At 42.2% G+C, this 21,421-nt stretch overlaps 2 protein-coding genes across 4 annotated transcripts in view; one reads left to right on the top strand and one right to left on the bottom strand.

Annotated features, from left to right (window-relative positions):
- tmem260 (transmembrane protein 260) overlaps nt 1-4,752 on the bottom strand; it is a 34,805-nt gene extending 30,053 nt beyond the window's left edge. Inside the window, exons 1-3 of the mRNA XM_072558404.1 lie at nt 4,603-4,752; nt 4,467-4,498; nt 1,411-1,562 (exon numbers count right to left, since the gene is read on the bottom strand). Of these exons, the coding sequence (XP_072414505.1) occupies nt 1,411-1,562; nt 4,467-4,498; nt 4,603-4,723 (305 nt within the window). The 5' untranslated portion in view covers nt 4,724-4,752. The remainder of the gene's footprint in view (nt 1-1,410; nt 1,563-4,466; nt 4,499-4,602) is intronic.
- Nucleotides 4,753-8,368: 3,616 nt separating this feature from the next.
- llgl2 (LLGL scribble cell polarity complex component 2) overlaps nt 8,369-21,421 on the top strand; it is a 95,723-nt gene continuing 82,670 nt past the window's right edge. For all 3 annotated transcript variants that reach the window (XM_072558397.1, XM_072558398.1, XM_072558396.1), the window contains exons 1-2: nt 8,369-8,523; nt 15,832-15,891. The gene's annotated coding sequence lies outside the window, so the exon portion shown is untranslated. The remainder of the gene's footprint in view (nt 8,524-15,831; nt 15,892-21,421) is intronic.

Below are 21,421 nucleotides of genomic sequence, written 5' to 3'. Positions count from 1 at the left end.
CTGTTTTCTCAATTTCTCTCAAAGCGATAGCTAATCCTTGATTTAGCCATTCTTTGAGGATCTATCCGTAATGTTGAAACCCCATTTAGAGAGGTGAATGGATTCCATTTCTCTTCCCCTCCTCTACTAGTCACAAAAAAGTTGAAATATAAAAAGGGAGGTAATACTGCCATTATATCTCAGCATCAGAAACAATCCAGTTAGACCCCTCGAGTAAGAAATGAATAACTAGTTTATTAACACAAGGTCTGTCATCCTTCTCAAAATATAACACACAAACAGACAACATCCAAGCCTGAGATTGGTGTCTTAAAAGTACTCTGGTGGAATAACAGTTCAATTCATGAAAATGAATTGTTCACAGATTTCACAAATATTTGTCTGTCACCAATGCCATTTTACAAATAAGCTGATAACACTGGGGTTTTCCTGGATCAATTACAGCTGGCTGTGTATATCTAGAATTTTCAGTTTCTAATTGAGATATTCAGCATCCAGAATATTTTGCTTTTGCATACATTAATTATGTAGATGGAAACCAAGAGCAGCAGAACAATAGTGAAAGATTCAGTGAGTGGATAAAACTTTGACAGATGTTCAATGACCAAAGAAAAAGACAGGTCATTCTAGTCTGATCCAAAAAAAGGTGAATCAACTTTCTACCAAGAAGGAAAGATGGAACAGTGCAGGAACAGAAAGATTTTGGAATTTGAGTACAAAAAAAATTTCATAAGGTTGTACTCAGGCACAAAACATAATTTCTGAATTGAATGTTAGCACTTACCTGGAGACTGGAATAATGCAGTAGTTGCATAAAGCTCAAATATAATATGTCTGAAGTAGTGCATTTTAGTATTGAGTATCCCAACTCAGGAAAGTCATACTGGCTTTGTATTTATATAATAGCTTCAACATAGCAGCTTATCCACCTCACAGGAGTGTTTGAACAAACAATACATCAGTGTCAAAGGATTTCAATCATGAGGACAGATATTTTGACTGGATTTATATTCTCTTAATTACAGAAGTTTAAAAGATGACTTAATTGAGATGCTTATAGTTACATTAAGTTTATTGCATTAAGACTACAATCGAGAACAAGAAGCCGACTAGGAAACATTGCTTCCATTAAGATTGGTGGAAATCTGGAACTTTACCCCAATAAGTGTGCATTGCATCAGGAGTCACTTAATAATTTCAAATCAAGATTGACAGTTGTGTATTGGCTAAGCAAATCAAGGACTATGAAACCAAGGGTGGTGGACAGAATTAAGATATTGATCAGTTACAGTTTAATGGAATGGAGGAGTAAGTCAGAGGAGCTGAATGACCTCCAAGTGTCAGATAACCTGACTGAAATTCTGATAAGAGTGCCTGTCGAGATAGAATAGGATCCTCTCTTGGACTCACCTACCAGCCGTCTCAAAGAGTAGTGGGGCTGTGGCTGCTCCCAGCAAAGCATTCAAAACATTGACTCTGAAAACAGGGGAGCCCAGTGGAAGAATGATCATTGCCAGCCTGGCGAGGATAGTGAATAATGGGTATCCAGGAGGATGTGCCACCTGAAAAACATAGAACATAGAAAAATACAGCGCAGTACAGGCCCTTCGGCCCTCGCTGTTGCACCGACCAAAGCCTACCTAACCTACACTAGCCCAATGACCTCCATATGCTTATCCAATGCCCGCTTAAATGACCATAAAGAGGGAGAGTCCACCACTGATACTGGCAGGGCATTCCATGAACTCACAACCCGCTGAGTAAAGAATCTACCCCTAACATCTGTCCTATACCAACCTCCCCTTAATTTAAAGCTGTGTCCCCTAGTAACAGCTGACTCCATACGCGGAAAAAGGTTCTCACTGTCAACACTATCTAAACCCCTAATCATCTTGTACACCTCTATCAAATCTCCCCTAAACCTTCTTTTCTCCAATGAGAACAGCCCCAAGTGCCTCAGCCTTTCCTCATACGATCTTCCTACCATGCCAGGCAACACCCTGGTGAACCTCCTCTGCACCTGTTCCAGTGCCTCCACATCCTTCCTATAGTATGGCGACCAAAACTGTACACATTACTCCAGATACTGATCAGTTACAATTTAATGGAATGGAGGACCATTCTTCCACTGGGCTCCCCTGTTTTCAGAGTCAATGTTTTGAATGCTTTGCTGGGAGCAGCCACAGCCCCACTACTCTTTGAGGCGGCTGGTAGGTGAGTCCAAGAGAGGATCCTACTCTATCTCGACAGGCACTCTTATCAGAATTTCAGTCAGGTTATCTGACACTTGGAGGTCATTCAGCTCCTCTGACTTATTCCTCCATTCCATTAAATTGTAACTGATCAATGACTGATACGCACCAGAGTCTTATACAACTGCAAACATGAAAAGAGGCCAATGACCACCCAAATCATCCAAAACAAAACATGTCCAAAATCATCTCTGATCAAGCATCAGCAGCCTGTACCTACCCTTATAGGACGACCATTCTGGTCAAATGCACCAACAGAGGAGACAGTCTTTAGTGGGATACAATTTACCACAGTACCAAACCCCCACCAGGTCAGCATGAAAACAAAACCTAGACTTCTCCACTTAATGCTCACTTAACCCACATCTGCTATTGACATTTCTTACAACTTCCATATCCCAAGATTTTGACCAATAATAAGGTCAATTACTTCCTTCTGCCTTGTCCACTTAGTTTTCCTTTCTTTCCCAAACCCAAAATGCTCAACATAGATTCCTAGGAAAAAGCTCCCTGTGCTGTGTTCCAAATTTCCAGTGCCCTGATTTCTGGGTTACACACTGAATAGTCAGTCAGCTCATCCACTGCATTGTATCTCTTGCAAGCCTCACTGTCTTGCTGGTCCACTTATTTTCATTCCCTCAAGTCAGAGGACTTCAAACTCAGCACAACTTGTCAGATCATCTGGCATGGAAGAGGTGAAAGACTTGGAATGGTAGCAGCAGTCAAGAGGGAAATAGAAGCTAGGTTGAGACCATGCCTCTTAATTGATGCCAGTACATCAACCTCTTAGCCTGTCACCAGGCAACAGTTACCTGCTCCTACCATTTTTCAGTTTTGTTTTTACTTTATCGACTTGACTTCCATGAGATCCACCTAATGATCCCTGGATTTCCAAGGCCCCTCAATGAACTCAGTGTTCACCTGTTTCATGCACCAGCCACTCTGCATTTAACTCATAGTAAAATACCATCTCTGTCATCAGCTCACTCTTCACTCTTTCATTCTCTTATAGCCCTTCACCTCTAAACTGCTTTCCTTCAAACAGCTCACCCCAACCTTCCCCCTTCCATCACTGGATTCGTTTAAGAAAGAGTTGGATAGAGCTCTCAAGGATTGTCTTCAACCCTTCTTGAGCTCTTGGTGCTCCTTCCTATCCATCACTCCCCGAACCACCCACCCAAGGGGCAGTAGCTCTTTCCTCCTTGTCACATCTCTCTCATTGTCCAACATGGGCCACCTCTCTATTTTACCTCCAATCCAAGACAGAGATAAAAGTCACCCTTAACAGGATTCTCTGACTCCACACCAGGAATTGGGGAAATCTCACATCTTTACGCTTGCTTGCTAATAGCATGCTGGCCTTCATAACAAGAGGGATTGAGTATAGAAGCAAAGAGGTTCTTCTGCAGCTGTACAGGGCCCTGGTGAGACCGCACCTAGAATATTGTGCGCAGTTCTGGTCTCCAAATTTGAGGAAAGACATTCTGGCTACTGAGGGAGTGCAGCGTAGGTTCACGAGGTCAATTCCTGGAATGGCGGGACTACCTTATGTTGAAATATTGGAGCGACTGGGCTTGTATACCCTTGAGTTTAGAAAACTGAGAGGGGATCTGATTGAGACGTATAAAATTATTAAAGGATTGGACACTCTGGAGGCAGGAAACATGTTTCTGCTGATGGGTGAGTCCCAAACCAGAGGACACAGCTTAAAAATGCAGGGTAGACCATTTAGGACAGAGATGAGGAGAAACCTCTTCACCCAGAGAATGGTGGGTGTGTGGAATGCTCTGCCCCAGAAGGCAGTGGAGGCCCAGTCTCTGGATTCGTTTAAGAAAGAGCTGGATAGAGCTCTCAAGGATTGTGGAATCAAGGGTTATGGAAATAAGGCAGGAACAGGATACTGATTGAGGATGATCAGCCATGATCATAATGAATTGGTGGAGTTGGCTCAAAGGGCAGAATGGCCTACTCCTGCACCTATTGTCTATTGTCTAAGCCCATTCTCCACCCCCCCTCCCCCCCGCAACCCCCCTCCCCCAACCCTGCCGTTTGTTCAAACTGACTCTTTGAAACCATAATCCCATGAGTTATGTCCCTCACCCTGCGGGAAGGGGATCTGGGTAAAGGAATAAAACGCCCAATTTCAGTTTTTCTCATTGTACCAGGGTCTCTCAATCACCGGCATCAACAGAGAAGCTACAGGAACTCACTCACCCCCAGTTCGCAGGCAGCAGTCACCAGCTCTCCTGTGGGAACAACGGCAACATCACAGTGACTGAGGAGCAACACAAAAACAACACCACCCAATTTCTCACAAACTCTTTCCCTCCCCCTCGGGCTCAGCACTCACCAGAGTCACCCCCGGGCACCGTGCGCTGTACTGTCCGCAGATAGACAGCAGATACACCACCGAGAAGGAGCAACGGGCCGAAGCCCGAACCCGGGCCGCCGCCGTTTCCAGGGAAACCCATGGAAACCAGGGACCCGCAGCACTTCCGTGAACACAGCACTATGGGCAGTATTAGGCCGACAAAAAAACCTTAAAGAGGAGAGTATTAAAGAGCCCTCACAGCATTTCCAGGGGCAGACACAATAAATAGCAGCTTGGCAATTAGCCAGAAAATTTAACAGTTACAGTGAGGATGACACTACTGCCCCTAATTCTTAGAAGGATTAAAAACATCAATATCACAGCCAAGCTAAAGAAAGTTTCGAGTGAACTAAATAGTAGGAATTGGCTGTTGTCACTGATTCTCACCCATAGGTGTCAATAGCTAGGCAAGATTTCACTTCTCCTTGCACACCAAGGAATAGAAAGATTGTGGGAGAGAGAGAAAGGCAACCATAGTGATCCTGAGGCAGGCTTCAATTAACAAATAGCAGGGGCAGGGGGCAGCACTGTGGCTCAGTGGTTAGCACTCCTACCTCACAGCACCAGGGACTTGGGTTCGATTCCTGCCTCAGGCAACTGTCTGTGTGGCATTTGCACATTCTTCCCATGTCTGCATGGGTTTTCTCTGGTTTCCTCTCACAGTCTGAAGATGTCCAGGTCAGGTGAATTGGCTGTGCCAAATTGTCCATAGTGTTCAGGGGAATGGGTCTGGGTGGGTTATTCTTCGGAGGGTCGGTGTGGACTTGTTGGGCCAAAGGGCCTGTTTCCACACTGTAGATAATTTAATCTAATTTGGACCAAGCTCAGATGCAGACCCCTGAGGCGGTGCCCATGACCCAATGTATTCATTTGCTGAGGGTCAGTAACTGATCCTGACATGTGGACAACAGTTGACGAGCAGCTTTGTTAAATACTCTCGTCCTGAGGTTTCCTGCATATAGGTGTATTTAGTCAATTCAATTCACTCTATGTGATACCAAGAAACAGTTGTATGCACTAGATGCAACAAAGGCAATGGGTTCTAACAATATCCCAGAAGTAGTGCCCAAGACCTGTTCTTCAGAACTAAGCATGCATCTTGACAAGGTGCTCCAGTACAGCTGCTACACTGGCAATTGTGTCACTGTGGAAAGTTGTCTGTCCGAAAGATGCAAAAGAAATAAAAATGATTAATTATCACCTCATCTGACTCTTGATTCTCAGAGAAGGCATGAAAAGTATCTTTGTGCTGTCAAGTGGAAATCCAACTTGCTGACCAATGTTCACTTTAGATTCTGCCAGGGCCACTTAGCTCCAGATCTAATTACAGCCTTGGCCCAATAGATCAAAGCCTAATTACAGTGGTGAGGTGAGTGACTGCTGTCCACATTAAGGTAGCATTTGACCATGTTGTATCAAGGAGAATTAGGAAATATCATCAGAGGTTGGAGTCATATTAAGCACAAAGGAGGAAGGTTGTGACTGTCGGAGGTCAATTGTCTCACCACTCCACTGCAGGACATCACAGGAGTTTTTCAGGATAGTAATTTTCAATGGCCTTCTTTCCATCCTATGGTCAGAAGTGGGGAGGTTCTCTAATGACTGCACAATGTTCTGCACGATTCACGATTCCTCAAATACTGAAATAGTCTGTGCCCATATGGCAATAAGATTTAGACAACATTCAAGCTTGTGCAGTTGAGTAGGAAGTAACATTCATGCCACAGGGATTTCAGTAAATAATGATTTCCAACAAGAGTGAATCTAATTGTCTCCCACAGATGTTCAATGACGTTACTGTCACTGAATCCTCCATCATCAACATCTTGGTTTTCACCATTGACCAGAAACTGAACCGTGAGAAAATGAGGACTGCAGATGCTGGAGTACCAGAGTTGAAAAATGTGGTGCTGGAAAAAAACCAGCAGGCCAGGCAGCATCCGAGGAGCAGGAGAATCGACGTTTCGGGCATAAGCCCTTCTTCAGGAATGAGGAGAAAGTGAGGACTGCAGATGCTGGAGATCAGAGCTTAAAAAATGTGTTGCTGGAAAAGCACAGCAGGTCAGGCAGCATCAAAAGAACAGGAGAATCGACGTAGAAGGGCTTCTGCCCGAAACGTCGATTCTCCTGTTCCTTTCCTGACCTGCTGCGCTTTTCCAGCAACACATTTTTAAGTTTCTTCAGGAATGAGGCTGGTATGCCAAGCGGGCTGAGATAAAAGGTAGAGGGGAGGGAATTTGGGGGAGGGGCGCTGGGAATACGATATTCCCAGCGCCCCTCCCCCAAATTCCCTCCTCCCTACCTTTTATCTCAGCCCGCTTGGAACACCAGCCTCATTCGTGAAGAAGGGCTTATGCCCGAAACGTCGATTCTCCTGCTCCTCAGATGCTGCCTGGCCTGCTGTGTTTTTCCAGCACCACATTTTTCAACTCAGAAACTGAACTGTACCAACTACATAAATACTGTGGTAACAAGAGCAGGTCAGAGGCTAGGAATTCTGCAGCAAGTAATTCATGCCCTCACTCCTCAAGGTATGTCCAATATCTATAACACATGAGTCAGGAATATGATGAAATACTCTTCACTTTCCCAGATTTATGCATCTCCATCAACACTCAACACCGTCCATGACAAAGTACCCTGCTTGATTGATACCCTATCTACCAATGTAAGCATTAATTTCCTTACCACAAAAGTACACTGGCAGAAGTCTGTACCAGCTATATGATGCACTGCAAAAATCTGTCAAGCCTCCTTTGACAGTCCCTTCCAGACTCGTACTCTTGCCACTTGAAAAGAGAAGGGCAGCAAATGCATGGAAACAGCACTTTCTCCAACATACCATCCTTACTTGAAACATCCTGCCATTGATTGATTTTCACAGTGTCAAAATTCTGAAAATCCATTTCTAACAGTATTGAGGAAGTATCTACATCATGTGGACTACAGTAGTTCAGGATATGGCATTAAGGATGACCTGCAGAGCATTTTCTTCCTTGAGAAAGACAGGTGCAAAGTATTAATTTAGTAACTCAAACTATGACCCCACTCTATACATATAATACCCTTTTTGGTCCATATTTAATTGACTCCTCCATTTATCTCCCTTTTAACTACATAAATGCCAGTGGATGACTTTAAGATTCCTTTATGTTGGCTGCCAATCTCTTTTCATACTCTCTCTTTGCTTCTCTTATATGGTTTTTGACCTTCTGTCTGAACCTTGTACATTCAGCCGGTGCTCCATTTAATTTCCATCTGTCACAAACACATTCCTTCATCTCAATCTCTATTTCTGGTATCGAGGCAGCTCTTAATTTGTTAGGTTTTCACCTGCTTGTTCATGGAAATATAGCCCCTTCACTGTGTCTGAACTATCTCTTGTATTGAGGTATTACATTAGTTAGTTAATTTTTTTCCCTGCCAATCTTTGATTTCAATTTAACTGGGTCAGTTCCAGAGTCGAGAATGTGGTGCTGGAAAAACACAGCAGGTCAGGCAACATCCAAGGAGCAGGAGAATCCATGTTTAGGGCAGAAGCCCTTCATCAGGAATAATCATCCTCACTTTCTCCTGGGTCAGTTCCTTTCTTACTCCAGCCCCGAAATGACTTTCCACCAATTAATTATTGTTGTTCTGGATTATCCCTCGCCCTGTTTAGTAAAGAAGCTAAACTCGCTGTTTGATGTTTGCTACCTCGGATAAGCTTGGCGCTGTCCCTTTAAGAGGTGGGTTCAAGGGGAGCTGAGCGGTTGGCCGTTACACTTTGCGGCTGCGCGTGGTATGAGCGGTGCGGGCCCTTTAAGAGGTTTACCTGGCGGCCACACCTGACGGCCTAGCGCCAGGGGCTCGCCTGGTGAGCGGGGGAAGCTAGGCAGTCAGTACCACTCCGGAGCTCAGGTAAAATCGGGAGGGTTTCCAGAAGATCGGCGCGGCTAGGGTAGTCCAACCACACCCTCTCTCTCTCACCCCGGCGAGGAAACCTGCGGCTGTGAGCCGCTCTGGGCCCGGGATAGCAGGCTTGCCCTGGGGTTCAGCTGCACACTCATGAGCGGGGACTGAGTCAAGCTTACTACAGGCACGGGAGATGGCGGCTAGTCTGGTTCCCGTTAACCAGGCCAAAATCAATATGCATATTTGTGCTGACCAGATGATCAGTAGTTACTAATTATCTTAATAGTAGGTAATTGCTTGGGTAATGGATCGTTACTTGGGTAACGAATTACAAATCAGGTTCGCGATCAACTGGATAATAAAACCAGATTAATATTTTTTTTTAAACTGAACTTGTCAAAAAACGAAGTCACACACCTAGAGTGGATGAGATTTGAACCTGGGCCCCGACTCATGGGTTTGCACCACATCAGTTCTCTAGTTTTGTCATAAAGTAGTTGCCAGATTGTTGACATGACTGTAATCCCAAATCTGTGCTTTCGTTTCCCACAAGTCCATGTTTGAATTCCATCAACAGGTTTCTGCCCTGCCATCATACTGAAAGTGTTTTATGATTTGTAAACTCCAATGAACATTCGTTGTCCTGTTTTGACCTTTGTAGGTTTTTTGAAAAGATTACCATAGAATTTTACTCCAACTTGTGTTTATTGAGCTATTAAAGATGTATAATAGTGGGACTGTACTTAATAATTCTGTTTTGACCTAACAAGTCCCAGCTTGACAGGTGTTTAAAATGGCATTTTTTTCTGCTTCAAGGTGATTTTCTTCTCCACACCACCCCCTCCCAATCATCTAATCTTAGCCCCTCTTTCTTATCTACAAGTTGCCCTTGTAGTGTCTGAAATGCATCATTGCTTTTTATGTGTGCTATACCCAGTTGTACTTCTCTACTATAACTTTTTTTCTTCATTGCTTTAAATTATGACATCAAGTATTGGATACTGCATTTCTACAGGGATGTGCTATGCCTAGAAAATGACTGAGCAACTGGATGGCACATGGTGTATAATAGAGTCATAGAGATGTACAGGATGGAAACAGACCCTTCCATGCTGACCCAATCTAGTCCCACCTGCCAGCACCTGGCCCATATCCCTCCAAACCAATTGCACCAGCCTCCTCCACTTCCTTTGGTATTCCATACATGTACCACCATCTGCGTGAAAAAGTTGTCCCTTAAGTCCCTTTTATATCTTTACCCTCTCATCCTAAACCTATGCCCTCTAGTCTGGACTCCACCCAAGGGAAAAGACTTTGTCTGTTTATCCTATCCATGCCCATCATAATTTTGTAAACCTCTATAAGGTCGCCCCTCAGACAATGTTGGGAAATAAGGTTATTCTCTTTAGTTTTAAATATTAAATTATACTTATCGAGTGAATTTTTTTTCTAAGAAATTTGGCTGTCTGTGCAAGGCATGTCAAACATTGACTTGTAGATGATAGCGGAAACAATGAGGCAAATGGTGTGTTAGTATTTGTTGCCAAGTGAGTTTGAATACAAGAATTGAAAAAGTCTTGATACAATTATAGAGGGCTCTAGTGAGACCAGACCTGGAGTACTTTGAGTAGTTTTGGGCTTCATGTTTGAGGAAGAATATATTTTGAATTGAAGGTGGTTCAGCTGTTCTCGGGTCTCTTTTTTTTTTAATCTCCAGGAGGGAGGGGAGTTTTGATACCCACAACTCCATTGTGAAAGTTAGGGCTAGTATACATGCTCTCTAATGGTTAAGATTTGTAAAACTCTTCCTTGCTAAATGACATTTCAATCATGTCTATTACATTTATGTACTGTCAGGTCGAAGCTTGTATCAAGAGTGCAGTAGCATGCAAGCTAATCAAAATTAATTCAAAAGAGCAAAAACTTTGTTGTGTAACTCGATGTTGGAAATCCTCAGCAGATCTGGCAGTATCTGCTTAAAGGTCAAGGGTTTTAAAAATGGCAGAAACAATACAGAATCCCATTATTATCTTGAATTTCAAACAAATGGAGTAGCTCGCAGATTGCGATCAGTTTGTGTTGGTTTAAAACGCAAGGAGTGAAAACAAGGGAATTGATGGTTGGTTGTTTTTGTGTGATCTACATGTAATGCTGAAGCAGTCGAGGCACAGTAGAATCACCATTTTTCATTCTCTATTGTAGCCAAAATGTGAAAGCAAAGTTATCTTCCCAGTTGTCTTTAATGGGTCTGGAGGATATTTGGTTCATTTGTTAATAGGGTTCTGGAGGCTATTTGGAACTTGTGCTTCACTAGTTTTCTCAATACAGCGTATTGTCCAACCCTGGGCATTTCTCAGTCTGTGCTGCACTTGAATATTGATAACTCTTAGCTGTGAATAGTGCTGTACCTTTAGCAATCATTTATGAACAGGGTGTCTCTAGGACCCTGCAGACTCCTCAAGCTGTGTACACAATATTACCTTACCCAGGACCTTAGCATTTATCAGGAAAGGACTTCACTGCATGAGTCTGTAGTCAATGAACCAGGTCACAACTTTATTTGAAGACAGTAACATTTGAGTTAAACTTTACACTTTTAACAACTCTCTTTTATACGATCCAATTCTTTTAGAAGCTTAAAATGCTTCCCAGATCCTCATTTGCGAGTCTGCCAAACTATTCAATATGTTCCTATTCATGAATTGATTATCTCTCTGGTCAGAAGGCAAGCTGCTCTGGCCACAGCTGAATCTCCATGTACCATTAGGCTAGAGTGTGGGGTTACCTCCAGTCCTGCTGTGTGAATTCTTGTAGTCTCCTGGCTACCTTCTGGAACTTGACAAGAAATTGACCCATCAGAGATAAAATTAATTGGCTTGATCACAGTGGAATGCTGCTATGGTTCTCTGCCCTGCTTAACAGTGACCGTTATATCTGCTCTTTGGCCTTGAAGGGTGGTTTCATCCCACAGTATATACCTGTTCTTTTGTCTTACTGAAGTATGTCTGCCCCAATTTGTCAGGAAGGGTTGAATTGCCCTTTCATGCTTCCTGATGTGTTTTGATACCTCTCTGGTTTCAGATGTCTGGGCTTGGATCTTGCATGGACTTGTCCTTAGGCAGAATTATCACTTGTCTGTCTTGGCTCAGGCATTCCCAGCATACTTTGCTTTCTGGCCAATTTTGATGCCCTATGTATTTCACGAGCTGTGTCTGTTTCTGGTATCCCTTCTTAAATGATCTTTATTTCACTTGAGCAGTCGCAGGCTTCTCGAATCTCCACATACGACTTTATGCTCAAAGAAAAGTCATTGCTTTGAACAATGTTTGAGGTGTTGTGTGGTGCAGTAAGCCTGCATTCAAGTCCCATCTGCTCCAGAGATGTATAATCCATCTGAACATGTTGATTATCAGAAGTAACTACACTTTTAAAACAAAAAACTGAGGAATTCTGGCAGTCATGTCCTCGGGCAGATACATGAACTCCAACAGCCATAACCATCTTCCTCTGTACTTGAGATGACTTCAGCCAGCAGAGTTACCTCCGATTCCCAATTAACTCCAATTGTGCTGCAACTCATTGACATCAGGGCAGCATTTGCCCAGGTAAATTGTGTCTCACCTCTAGAATTCAGCATTTTTGTTCCTGATTGAACTCTGAACTCTGGCTCTCATGAGTGGCCCTGACAGAACCCAAACTGAGTTTTGATGATCCGGTTACTGTTAACAAGTGATGTTTGATAATGATTCCATTACATGGATTGACAGTAGACTCAGTTTTTGGCAGGATTGTGTTTGTCTTGCGTTTTATACACAGGACACACCTGGCCAATTTTCCACATCCGGTAGATGTCAATGTGGATGTAGGTTTGCTTCCTGAGATGGAAGGTTCGTTATTGGATGTATGGTCACCAAACTAGGTAACTTCAGTGTGCCTCTGGATGAAGCCCGCTTTCTATTTATATGCTTGTGTTTCCATGGGTTGGTGATGTCACTTCCTATGGTGATGTCATTTTACTGTTTTTTTTCTCTCTCTGGGTGGAAAATGGGATCCAAGTCCATGTTTGTTGATAGCGTTCCGATTGGAATGCCATGCTTGTAAGAATTCTGATGTCTCTCTTTTTGACTTGTCTGTGGATGGATGTGTTTTTCTAGTCAGTGGTGTCCTTCCTCATTTGTATGTAAGGATACTAGTGAGAATGGGTCATCACTTTTTGTGACTAGTAGGTGATCATGTATCCTGCTGGCTAGTTTTCTGCCTGTTTGTCCAATGTAGTGTTTGTTACAGTCCTGGCATGGTATTTTTGTAAATGACATTAGTTTTGCTTATTATCTGTATCAAGTCTTTCAAGTTCATTAGCTGCTGTTTGTGGGCCACATGATGCCAAGGGCTCTGACTAGTCTGGCAGTCATTTCTGAGATGCCTTTGGTGTCAGGGAGAATGGCTAGGGTTTTTGGATGCGTTTTGTCCGCTTATTTGGGTTTGTTGCTGAGAAATCGGTGGACTGTTCATTGGGTACCCGTCTTTTTGAATACAATGTATAGGCAATTTTCCTCTGCTCTGTCTGGTTCCTCTGTCCTGCAGTGTATGGTGGCTCGTTGAAATGCCAGTGTTGTAGCTGTATTGGAACAGCTTGGCTAGGGGCACAACAAGTTCTGGAGCATGTGACTTCAGAGCTGTTATGAACTTGATTGTCAATGATATACATTTGGAAATGTCACCACTGTGGGAAAGGAAACACTGCAGCCAATCTTCTGAGCAATATCCCACAGTCAGCCTTAGGATCATCACCAGAACATCTATTTGGTTTGAAAAGAATAAATATTATCAGGGCATTTGTGCTTGTGCTAACTCTCTCTCTTGCTCTTAGTCAAAACAGTGTCTTGGGTCTTTACCTTAGCCCTCTCTAGCCTCTGGTGAACATCAGCACCTGTCAATGCAGCAATGGGAATGACAATTAACATCTACGATTCCCATGCTTGCCATTTATGCATTTTATTTTGCACTTTTCTCTGTATGCCGTGCCCTTCATAGTAATCATTGTCTGCTGATCTGTGGTTCGCGGAGGCAATAAATAATGGGGTGGGGGGGAAATAAAGAACCACTAAGATTTAAGTCCTTGAATAGACCTCGCATATGAGTGCTTCAATACATATTTTCAAGTCTCCACAGTGCAGTCTACTCGTGTATCAGCTTCTATGTTGCATATATGCTCAGTGTGCAATGCGGCAATTCATGATCTGCCAACTTTTTTGTCTTGAGGGTCAGTGTCACACTTTTATTTTCTTGTTGATTGCACTCTTTGGAAATCTTTTATATATTTAATGAAATATATAATGTTTTGAATATGTTTCAGCTTGCTAGTTATGCTGTAATTATCAATTTGAGCGAGAATTTATTCCATTAAATCTTGTTTGTACAGTGTTTTGCTTATTGATGTTGAGAAATGTATCTCCATGAATGATGCAACTATTATTTCTCAGGAGTGTCAATCTTGATTTTTTATCAGGTCATAATCATAGCGATGTATAGCATGGAAACAGACCCTTCGGTCCAACTTGTCCAGGCCGACTGGATATCCCAACTCCATCTAGTCCCACCATGTAGTATGACTTAGCCCTAGAACTTCATGACAGAGGCAAAAGTGCTTCAAACTGTCTTATCCACTTTTGAGTTCCAAGTGCTTCTTTTGTGATTTCTCTTCACTTTCAGTTGTTCCCACACCAGTTATGATAGTATTATTAAAAATTACCTCCCCATAGCACCTTTCTGCCATGCATTATATAATTCCAAGAGCTCTAATCAAAGCAAGTGCTGGAGACTTTACAATTTTTAAACCATGTAATAAAACGTTTCCATATTATACGTAGGCTTTCCTTAAGGTGCAAGTTCCCTGATTCATTCACAAGGGTTTAAACTTCAGTTAGAAGAATACCTGGGTATAGTGTTAAATTTTGTGAAATTTAGAGTCATAGAATCATACAGAATGGAAACAGACCCTTTGGTCCAACTAGTCCACTCTGATCATATTCCCAAACTAAATTAGTCCCACTTGCCTGGCCCACATCCCTACAAATAGTCATAGAGATGTACGAAATGGAAACAGACCCTTCAGTCCAAGCCGTCCACGCTGACCAGATATCCCAACCCAATCTAGTCCCACCTGCCAGCACTTGGCTCTTATCCCTCCATATATGTATATTCATATTGCTATTCATATACCCATCCAAATGCCTTTTTAAGTGTTGCAGTTGTACCAGCCTCCACCACTTCCTCTTCTTTTCCATTAATTAACCTCTCCAAATGTCTCTAAAACATTGTAACAGTACCTGCATCTTCCACTTTATCTGGCAGTTGATTTTGACATGAGCCATCCTGTGTGGAAAAGGTTGCCCACGAAGACCCCTTTTTCACGTTTTTTTTCCCCCTCCTTTCATCTGAGTTTGCCCCTCTTTTTTTTTCCCCCCCCCCTCCTCATCCTAGGGAAAGGCCCCTTGTATTCACCTTAACGATTCCCTTTTATGATTTAATAAATCTCTAAAAGGTCAGCCCTCCTCCTCCTACACTCCAGGGAAAAACGTCCTAGCTTATCCTTTAACTCAAACCCACATTCCTGCAACATCCTAATAAATCTCTTCTGAACTCTGTCCGATTTAATAATATCATAATCGGGTTACCAGAACTGTATGCATATTCCAAAAGTAGTCTCACCAACAACCTCAACCTGACATCCCAACTTCTCTTCATGTTAGTGTATCTGTAAGCGCAGCCTTGCAGTCCATGTATGAAATACTGGTGCCTGTTGTAATTAGGCATGTTTGGACCTGTGCAGTAGTGTTCCTGATTAATGAGATATTTATGACTGGCTTATTGGCATCTTGAGCTTTGGAAAGTACCTGTTTGAACTGAGAATCAATCACTGGGTTATTCTCTGTATTGCTGCGAGAAATTTCCAAATAATGCTGCTCGTATCACTTGTTTACTCTGTAAAATTGTCTTTAAATATCAGGCAGTTAGTACAAACTATAAGGCTGTCTTTGTGGTAACATTTATTTTGAAAAAAAACCCTATCACCATGTTTAAAATTCTGACCCTGCAATGTCCAGGACTGCTACCTATTGTACAGAGTCACTCCTGTGTTGGTGTACTAATTAACACTGTTCCTTTCTGTCCTTAGTCCATGATAAATGTTTATGTTTTTGCACTTTAGTAAATGCATGTCCTGCATGGACTGTTGGAATACCTTCTTAAACTTGTGAATCATTGAATGAGAAATCTAGTGAATCATTGATCATTTTTGTTTTTCATCTACAGTGACCATGATGCAAATTGACTTGATTTTAACTGAATAAACTGATCAACAGTTGGGTCAGAGTAAGTATCTTGCTGTAATTTAATTCTAATCCCAGATGGCTAATCATTTCATTATGCTGCTTTCTTTGTGAGTAAATTGTATTACTATGTGAGGAATTTTCCACTCTGCAATCTATAGCAGATTGAGTAGTTTTCCTGTTGCCTAAAATGCACTTGGAATCCTGTTTAGTGAAATTAACAGCATTGCTGCCCTGAGGGGAGAAGGCAGAGTTGATCGTTGTGGTAGTTGTGCATGGTTGATAGAACAGGTGACTCTTGTGGCCCATAGGTCCTTTTCCTTGTGTCAAGTTTTCTTGCAAAGCAGTTTAAATTGTGATGTGAAGTGGAAGCACTCCCTAGTAGGCTTTCTGTTCAGTTACAAGTGTTTTTTTTTTCAAAATACTTAATCTAAATCCTTTTGGTGCCTACCTAATTTTGAACAGAGAGTTAAAAGAAAGGTCTTATCATGCTGAGCTTCCAGCTTAGCCAACTGTCACGACCTTAGTGGGGAACAATAGCAAAGAGCTCCTTTGGTGTCCTGGGTTCATATTGCGTCCCTTGACCTATAGCCCTGTCCCATCCCCAAAATGGGTTAGGGCCAATAGATAATTTTCCCCCCCTTTGCTTGGTCCATCGTTAATTCAATAAAGTAATCTACAGGCACTTAAAGGAAAATTTTAGTTTGGAATGGAGTCACTGAAAGTATTACTCTAGATGAGTAATGATCACAAAGTGTTAGAAATAATCTTCTGATGCAATCTTTGCTGGGAGATGTGTTTTAGTGGAGAACAGCTGCCCGTGTAGATTATTTGAAACCAGTGGATGATTCATGGAGTGTATTCAGTCTAATCTAGCCTTATTTGCAAAACTGACACTTTTCTGTCTCCTTTTTAGACAGAGGTTTTATCGATAGGTTTAACATAACCCTTTCTTTTGCATCCCTATGTCTGACACTAATTAGACTTCAGCTGGAGCATTGTGTAGATTCTGGGTGGCACACTTGCTAGGAAGCACGTGAATCTCTGAGTACAGAAGAATAGTTTGCAAGTTGAGAATTTTCTGTTATAAGAACAGATTGGAGAACTTGCTTTGGAGAAGGCAAGTTTTAAGAGGACATGTCAAAAGGCTTTCAAATTATTTTTGAGAGACTGAAGAGTAGATGGTGAGGAGCTGTTCCTGTTTCCAAAATGATTGGATGTTCAGATGTAGATTTATTGATTTTCAAATGATTTCTGAAAACTGTTCTACCATGAGTGGTTTGTATCTGGAATGCATCACCTGGCAATATGGTTGATATATCAGAGGGCATTTGAAGATTGATTTGTTTATATTCAGTGTAGGGGAAAGGTGGGTGATCTGCATTAAGAATAATGTGAGATTGTGTGCTTGTTGTTCAAGTTCTGAGGCTTGTTGTTCAAGTTCTGAAGCTACAGTTGATATCACTGCAACACCTGAGGCTGAGAGCTGTGAGGATAGCATCTTTATAAGATGTAGTCATCCCCACAGCTTAAGAATGTACAGGAAGAGAAGAAATAAGTGATCATGAGGAATTCAAAAAGCAATGGACAGGTACTGAAGGAGTCTCCTGAATACATTTATTTCCTCAGCTGTGAATATTGAATGATTTAGTCCCTTTGTGGACGTTAACCTGAGCCAGGTCTGTGGCAGGACAGCTTATTCTGTTGTTGCAGGGGTACATGGGCAAGGACTAAATGAGTGATGATGGGTTCGTAGGATTTTTCCCAGTAATGGAATGGTGAGTAAACTTAGCGGCTGTGTAGGGATCAGAAGGTCATAGTTTCAGAAATACCGAAGTGCACAAAATACCAGTTTCGAATTAGTACAAGAGTAGGAAGCAACCTTTTTTAGGTGAGGTCTGAGTAAGAAGTTGTGAATTCTAAACCTGACTTGGCTGAAACGAGGGATTGAGTATTACTGGCTCAGGAAAGATGGGCAAGGATGATTTGGTGACATGGCTATTTTATTGGTTTTAAGCAGTGTTGCAGTACTGGAGAGAGAATACAGCAGAGTAGTCAAGAATAGAATCCATTTGGATGGAGCCAAGGAATAAAAATGGTGCAAGTTTATTGCTTAGTGTTGTGTCTAGGTTATCAACTGGTCAGAGGAATGAAAAAGAGCAAATTACAAATGTATTGTTAATCATGATGCAGTTATAATGGACTTTCCTTGTCCATGTTTAAGGGACAGGAGTACCTAAAATGCTTTCAGGAATAATTTCTACAATATTTTCCCTGTCCTGTAAGAACTTTGAGACCTGGTCTTTGGCAATGAAGTGAGAAAAATGTACCAAGTGTCAGAATATTTTAAGAGTAGTGATCATTTTTCATAAGGTCTTGGTGAGCAATAGACAAAGGTAGAGGAAGAATAACTGGAGAAAAGCCAATTGCAACGAGGTAAAAATGGGTCTGTAGCAAATAAATTTGGAGTCCAAGCTGGTGTAGTGGTTGTGATGAGGCTAACAGGTAGACATCATAAAATATGAATTCCCTGATGGGGAGCTGTTAATCTGGTCCAATCAGGAAGCCCTGGCTGACAGGAGTGTTTTTCCGTGTCCCCCACTTTCTCTTGGGGATCTGGGATGGAGGGCGCTGTATGCAGCAGTCCCCTGCAGATTGTGGTGGTTCACAGACTCTCAGCCCAATTGCTTGTTCTGTGGTGTTGAGGAGTCCATGGACCATGTCTAAATGGCATGTGGGTGCTTGCACTCCCTTTTTGACTTCCTCAAAAACCACCACCTTCTGTTTTTGGTTAAACTTCAGTCCCCTATTCCTGATCTTCAGACACCTGGTCTGGAAGGGGGAGGGCAGGTCTGAAGTCAGCCTCATGGGTCTGCTCCTGGGCCTGGCCAAAATGGCCATAAACAGGTCCAGGCAGCAGGCCGTGGAGGGGGTCATTAGGGTCGATTGCCTGCCACTCTTCCGCGGTTATGTTAGAGCCTGGATGTCTCTAGAGAAGGAGCATGTGGTGTCCACCAACACCCTTGAGCTGTTCAGGGAGAGGTGGGCACTGCAGGGAGTGGAGCGCATTATTTCTCCCTCCAATTCTATTTTGATTTAATCCCTGCCCTCCCCTTCACTGTTTGATCACACAGCATTGCCCTTTGATGTGAAGGGCACTGCTTGTCACTGGCCACTTGGGTGTTTCCTTCCTGGTGGTGGGAATTGAATAAAGATTTGTGCACCTTGTGTCTTTCACTGTGTCTTGCACCTGCACACACACACACAGAGTGCAGGGGGGAAAAATAAGTACTACTGCAGTTAGGCAGTAGTGTGGGGGTAAAAAGAAACAAACAGGAGTGTCAGAAGTTCTGTTCACTCTCTGGGAGCTGGATTAGTGTCAAGGATTCTCCATGTGTAAATAAAAAGTAATTGAGTACCAGCTTCAAGATATTTCAGGTGGTTCTAAAGGACCAGAGAATCCTTTTTCTAAAAAAAACACTTCAAAAAAAAAGACAAACATCAGACCAGTCAGTTTAACTTGGGTGATGTTAATTCAACATTCTTCAATGTAGGAAAAGAAACAAATCTCTTAGAGTTAATTAAGGAAAACCAGTATGGATTTCAGAACTAAGTTCAGGTTTTTTTGAGGAGGCAAGTGTTAACAGGACAGTGTAGTTCATGCGCTGCACAAGAACATTCAAAGAATGTTTCATATGTTGGAAAGTGAAGGTGTAGCTCACGCAACAAAAGCAGTAAGGACCCTAAGGATGTGAAATTAGCTGAATGACTAGAAACTGAAAATAAACAAAGAACTGCAGATTGTGAAAATATGAAACAAAAGCAGAAATTATTGGAGAAACTCCGATCTAGCAGCATCTGTGTAGACCATACAGTTTTTCAAGCTTCGTGACCTTTCTGTGCAAAGTAATTGAAAGCTGTGGTTAATGGATGGTTTTTGGGCAGGGATGATTGTTGTGAAGTTCCCCAGAACTGCATGTTAGGATCCTTGCTCTTCCTGATGTATAAACATGAGTTCAACCTTGTTGTACAAAGCACAATTTCAAAGCTTGTAGCTGATCCAAAACATAGAAACATTGAACTGTTGGTGGAGAATACAGAATATGCTTTACCAACCAGTACCTCCGCTTCATTAGTAGACACATCAAGCAGGGAGGTTCCTATACTTGTATAGGACACCAGCTTGACCTCAGTTGGAGTGGTACCTCATGTCTGGGCACTGCACTTCAAGAAAGATTCAAAGGTATTGGCTGTGGTGCTGTGCAGAAGATATTTGAATATAATTCCAAAGATAAGGAGCTTCCATTATTCAGGTTGGAAAACTTGGGACTGGCTTCCTGGGAGAAGTAAAGCCAAGAGGTCTTTTAGTCAAGCAATCAAATGTGGTTCTGTTTTGGCAGCATACATAGGGAGAAATCCTTTTCCCATCATAACAGATCATGAGTACACTGATTTCAGGTAGTTGATAAGAGATGGTGTTTTTTTTTGTTTTGCACAGCAAGTGGTTAAGGTCAAGAATAAACTGTCTTCGCAGTGTGGTGGAGGAGTGACTCTAACTGACTCCATCTAAAGGGAATTGAGTTCTTATCTAAGAAGGAAGAACGTGCAGGATTATAAGGCAAGGTTGAGAGAATCACTGCTTATCTGGTACCAATGCTTCAGGCCAAATGGCTGCCTTCCGTGCTTAAACAATTCTGCTTCTGTGCATCCGTAAATTCTCTTTGGACCTCCATTGTTCTAACGCTTTCCAAGTTAAGTAATGCACGTCTTTGTTCAAAATGGTGAACCTCACTTGCCTATATTAAAATCCTGTCCCACAGTTTTACCTTAATTAATCTATCAACTTCATAATTTTGAGCTCCTATCTACATAACTGTACATCAATCTAAATGTCATAAACAAATTAGACAGCCAATCAGTTAGGTTCATGGGATATAGTGTACCTTTACAATGGGAAGGCAGTGGCTGAGTCGTCATGTCTCAATCATAAAGGTCGAGAACACAGAAAAAGGCAAAAACTAGCACCTAACTGTTCTAATCCCATTTTCTAACACTTGGCCTATGAACTTGTGCACTTGCAATGCCAAAGCATATATCTCAAGACTAAAATGTCATGAAGGATCTTGCCTGTACCTGCCTTGCAAACAGTATGTTCCAGATTCCCACCACCCTTTAGGTCACTGGACTAAATCCAAAATCCTTGGCTAATGTTAGGGCTTTAAATCTTTCAATGGCAGATGTTGCAATTCTAACTCAATGATAAAGTGAGCCAAGTGGTGGCATGTTTCAGTGTCATTTAAAAATCCATTTGGTACATCAGTGCCATTTTTAGGCAAGGCAATCTGTCATGTCTGACTGGCTGTATGTGAGACTTCAGAGCCACACAATGTGATTACCTCTTAATTGTCTTCCTGGTTGATTAGGGATGGACTGTAAATGTTGGCCCAACTGGTAGTGTCAACACATGAACAATGTAAAGTGTTGGGGGATCTTGTTGTCTATAATTTTGGTGGCTATGCTGTCATACTGCATCCTAAACTTTAGTTTATTGCTTGTAAACTGGCTTGGGATGT

Source organism: Chiloscyllium punctatum, chromosome 39 (genome assembly GCF_047496795.1).
Source record: "Chiloscyllium punctatum isolate Juve2018m chromosome 39, sChiPun1.3, whole genome shotgun sequence".
Lineage (NCBI taxonomy): Eukaryota > Metazoa > Chordata > Chondrichthyes > Orectolobiformes > Hemiscylliidae > Chiloscyllium > Chiloscyllium punctatum.
This window is presented reverse-complemented; position numbering and strand designations above follow the sequence as displayed.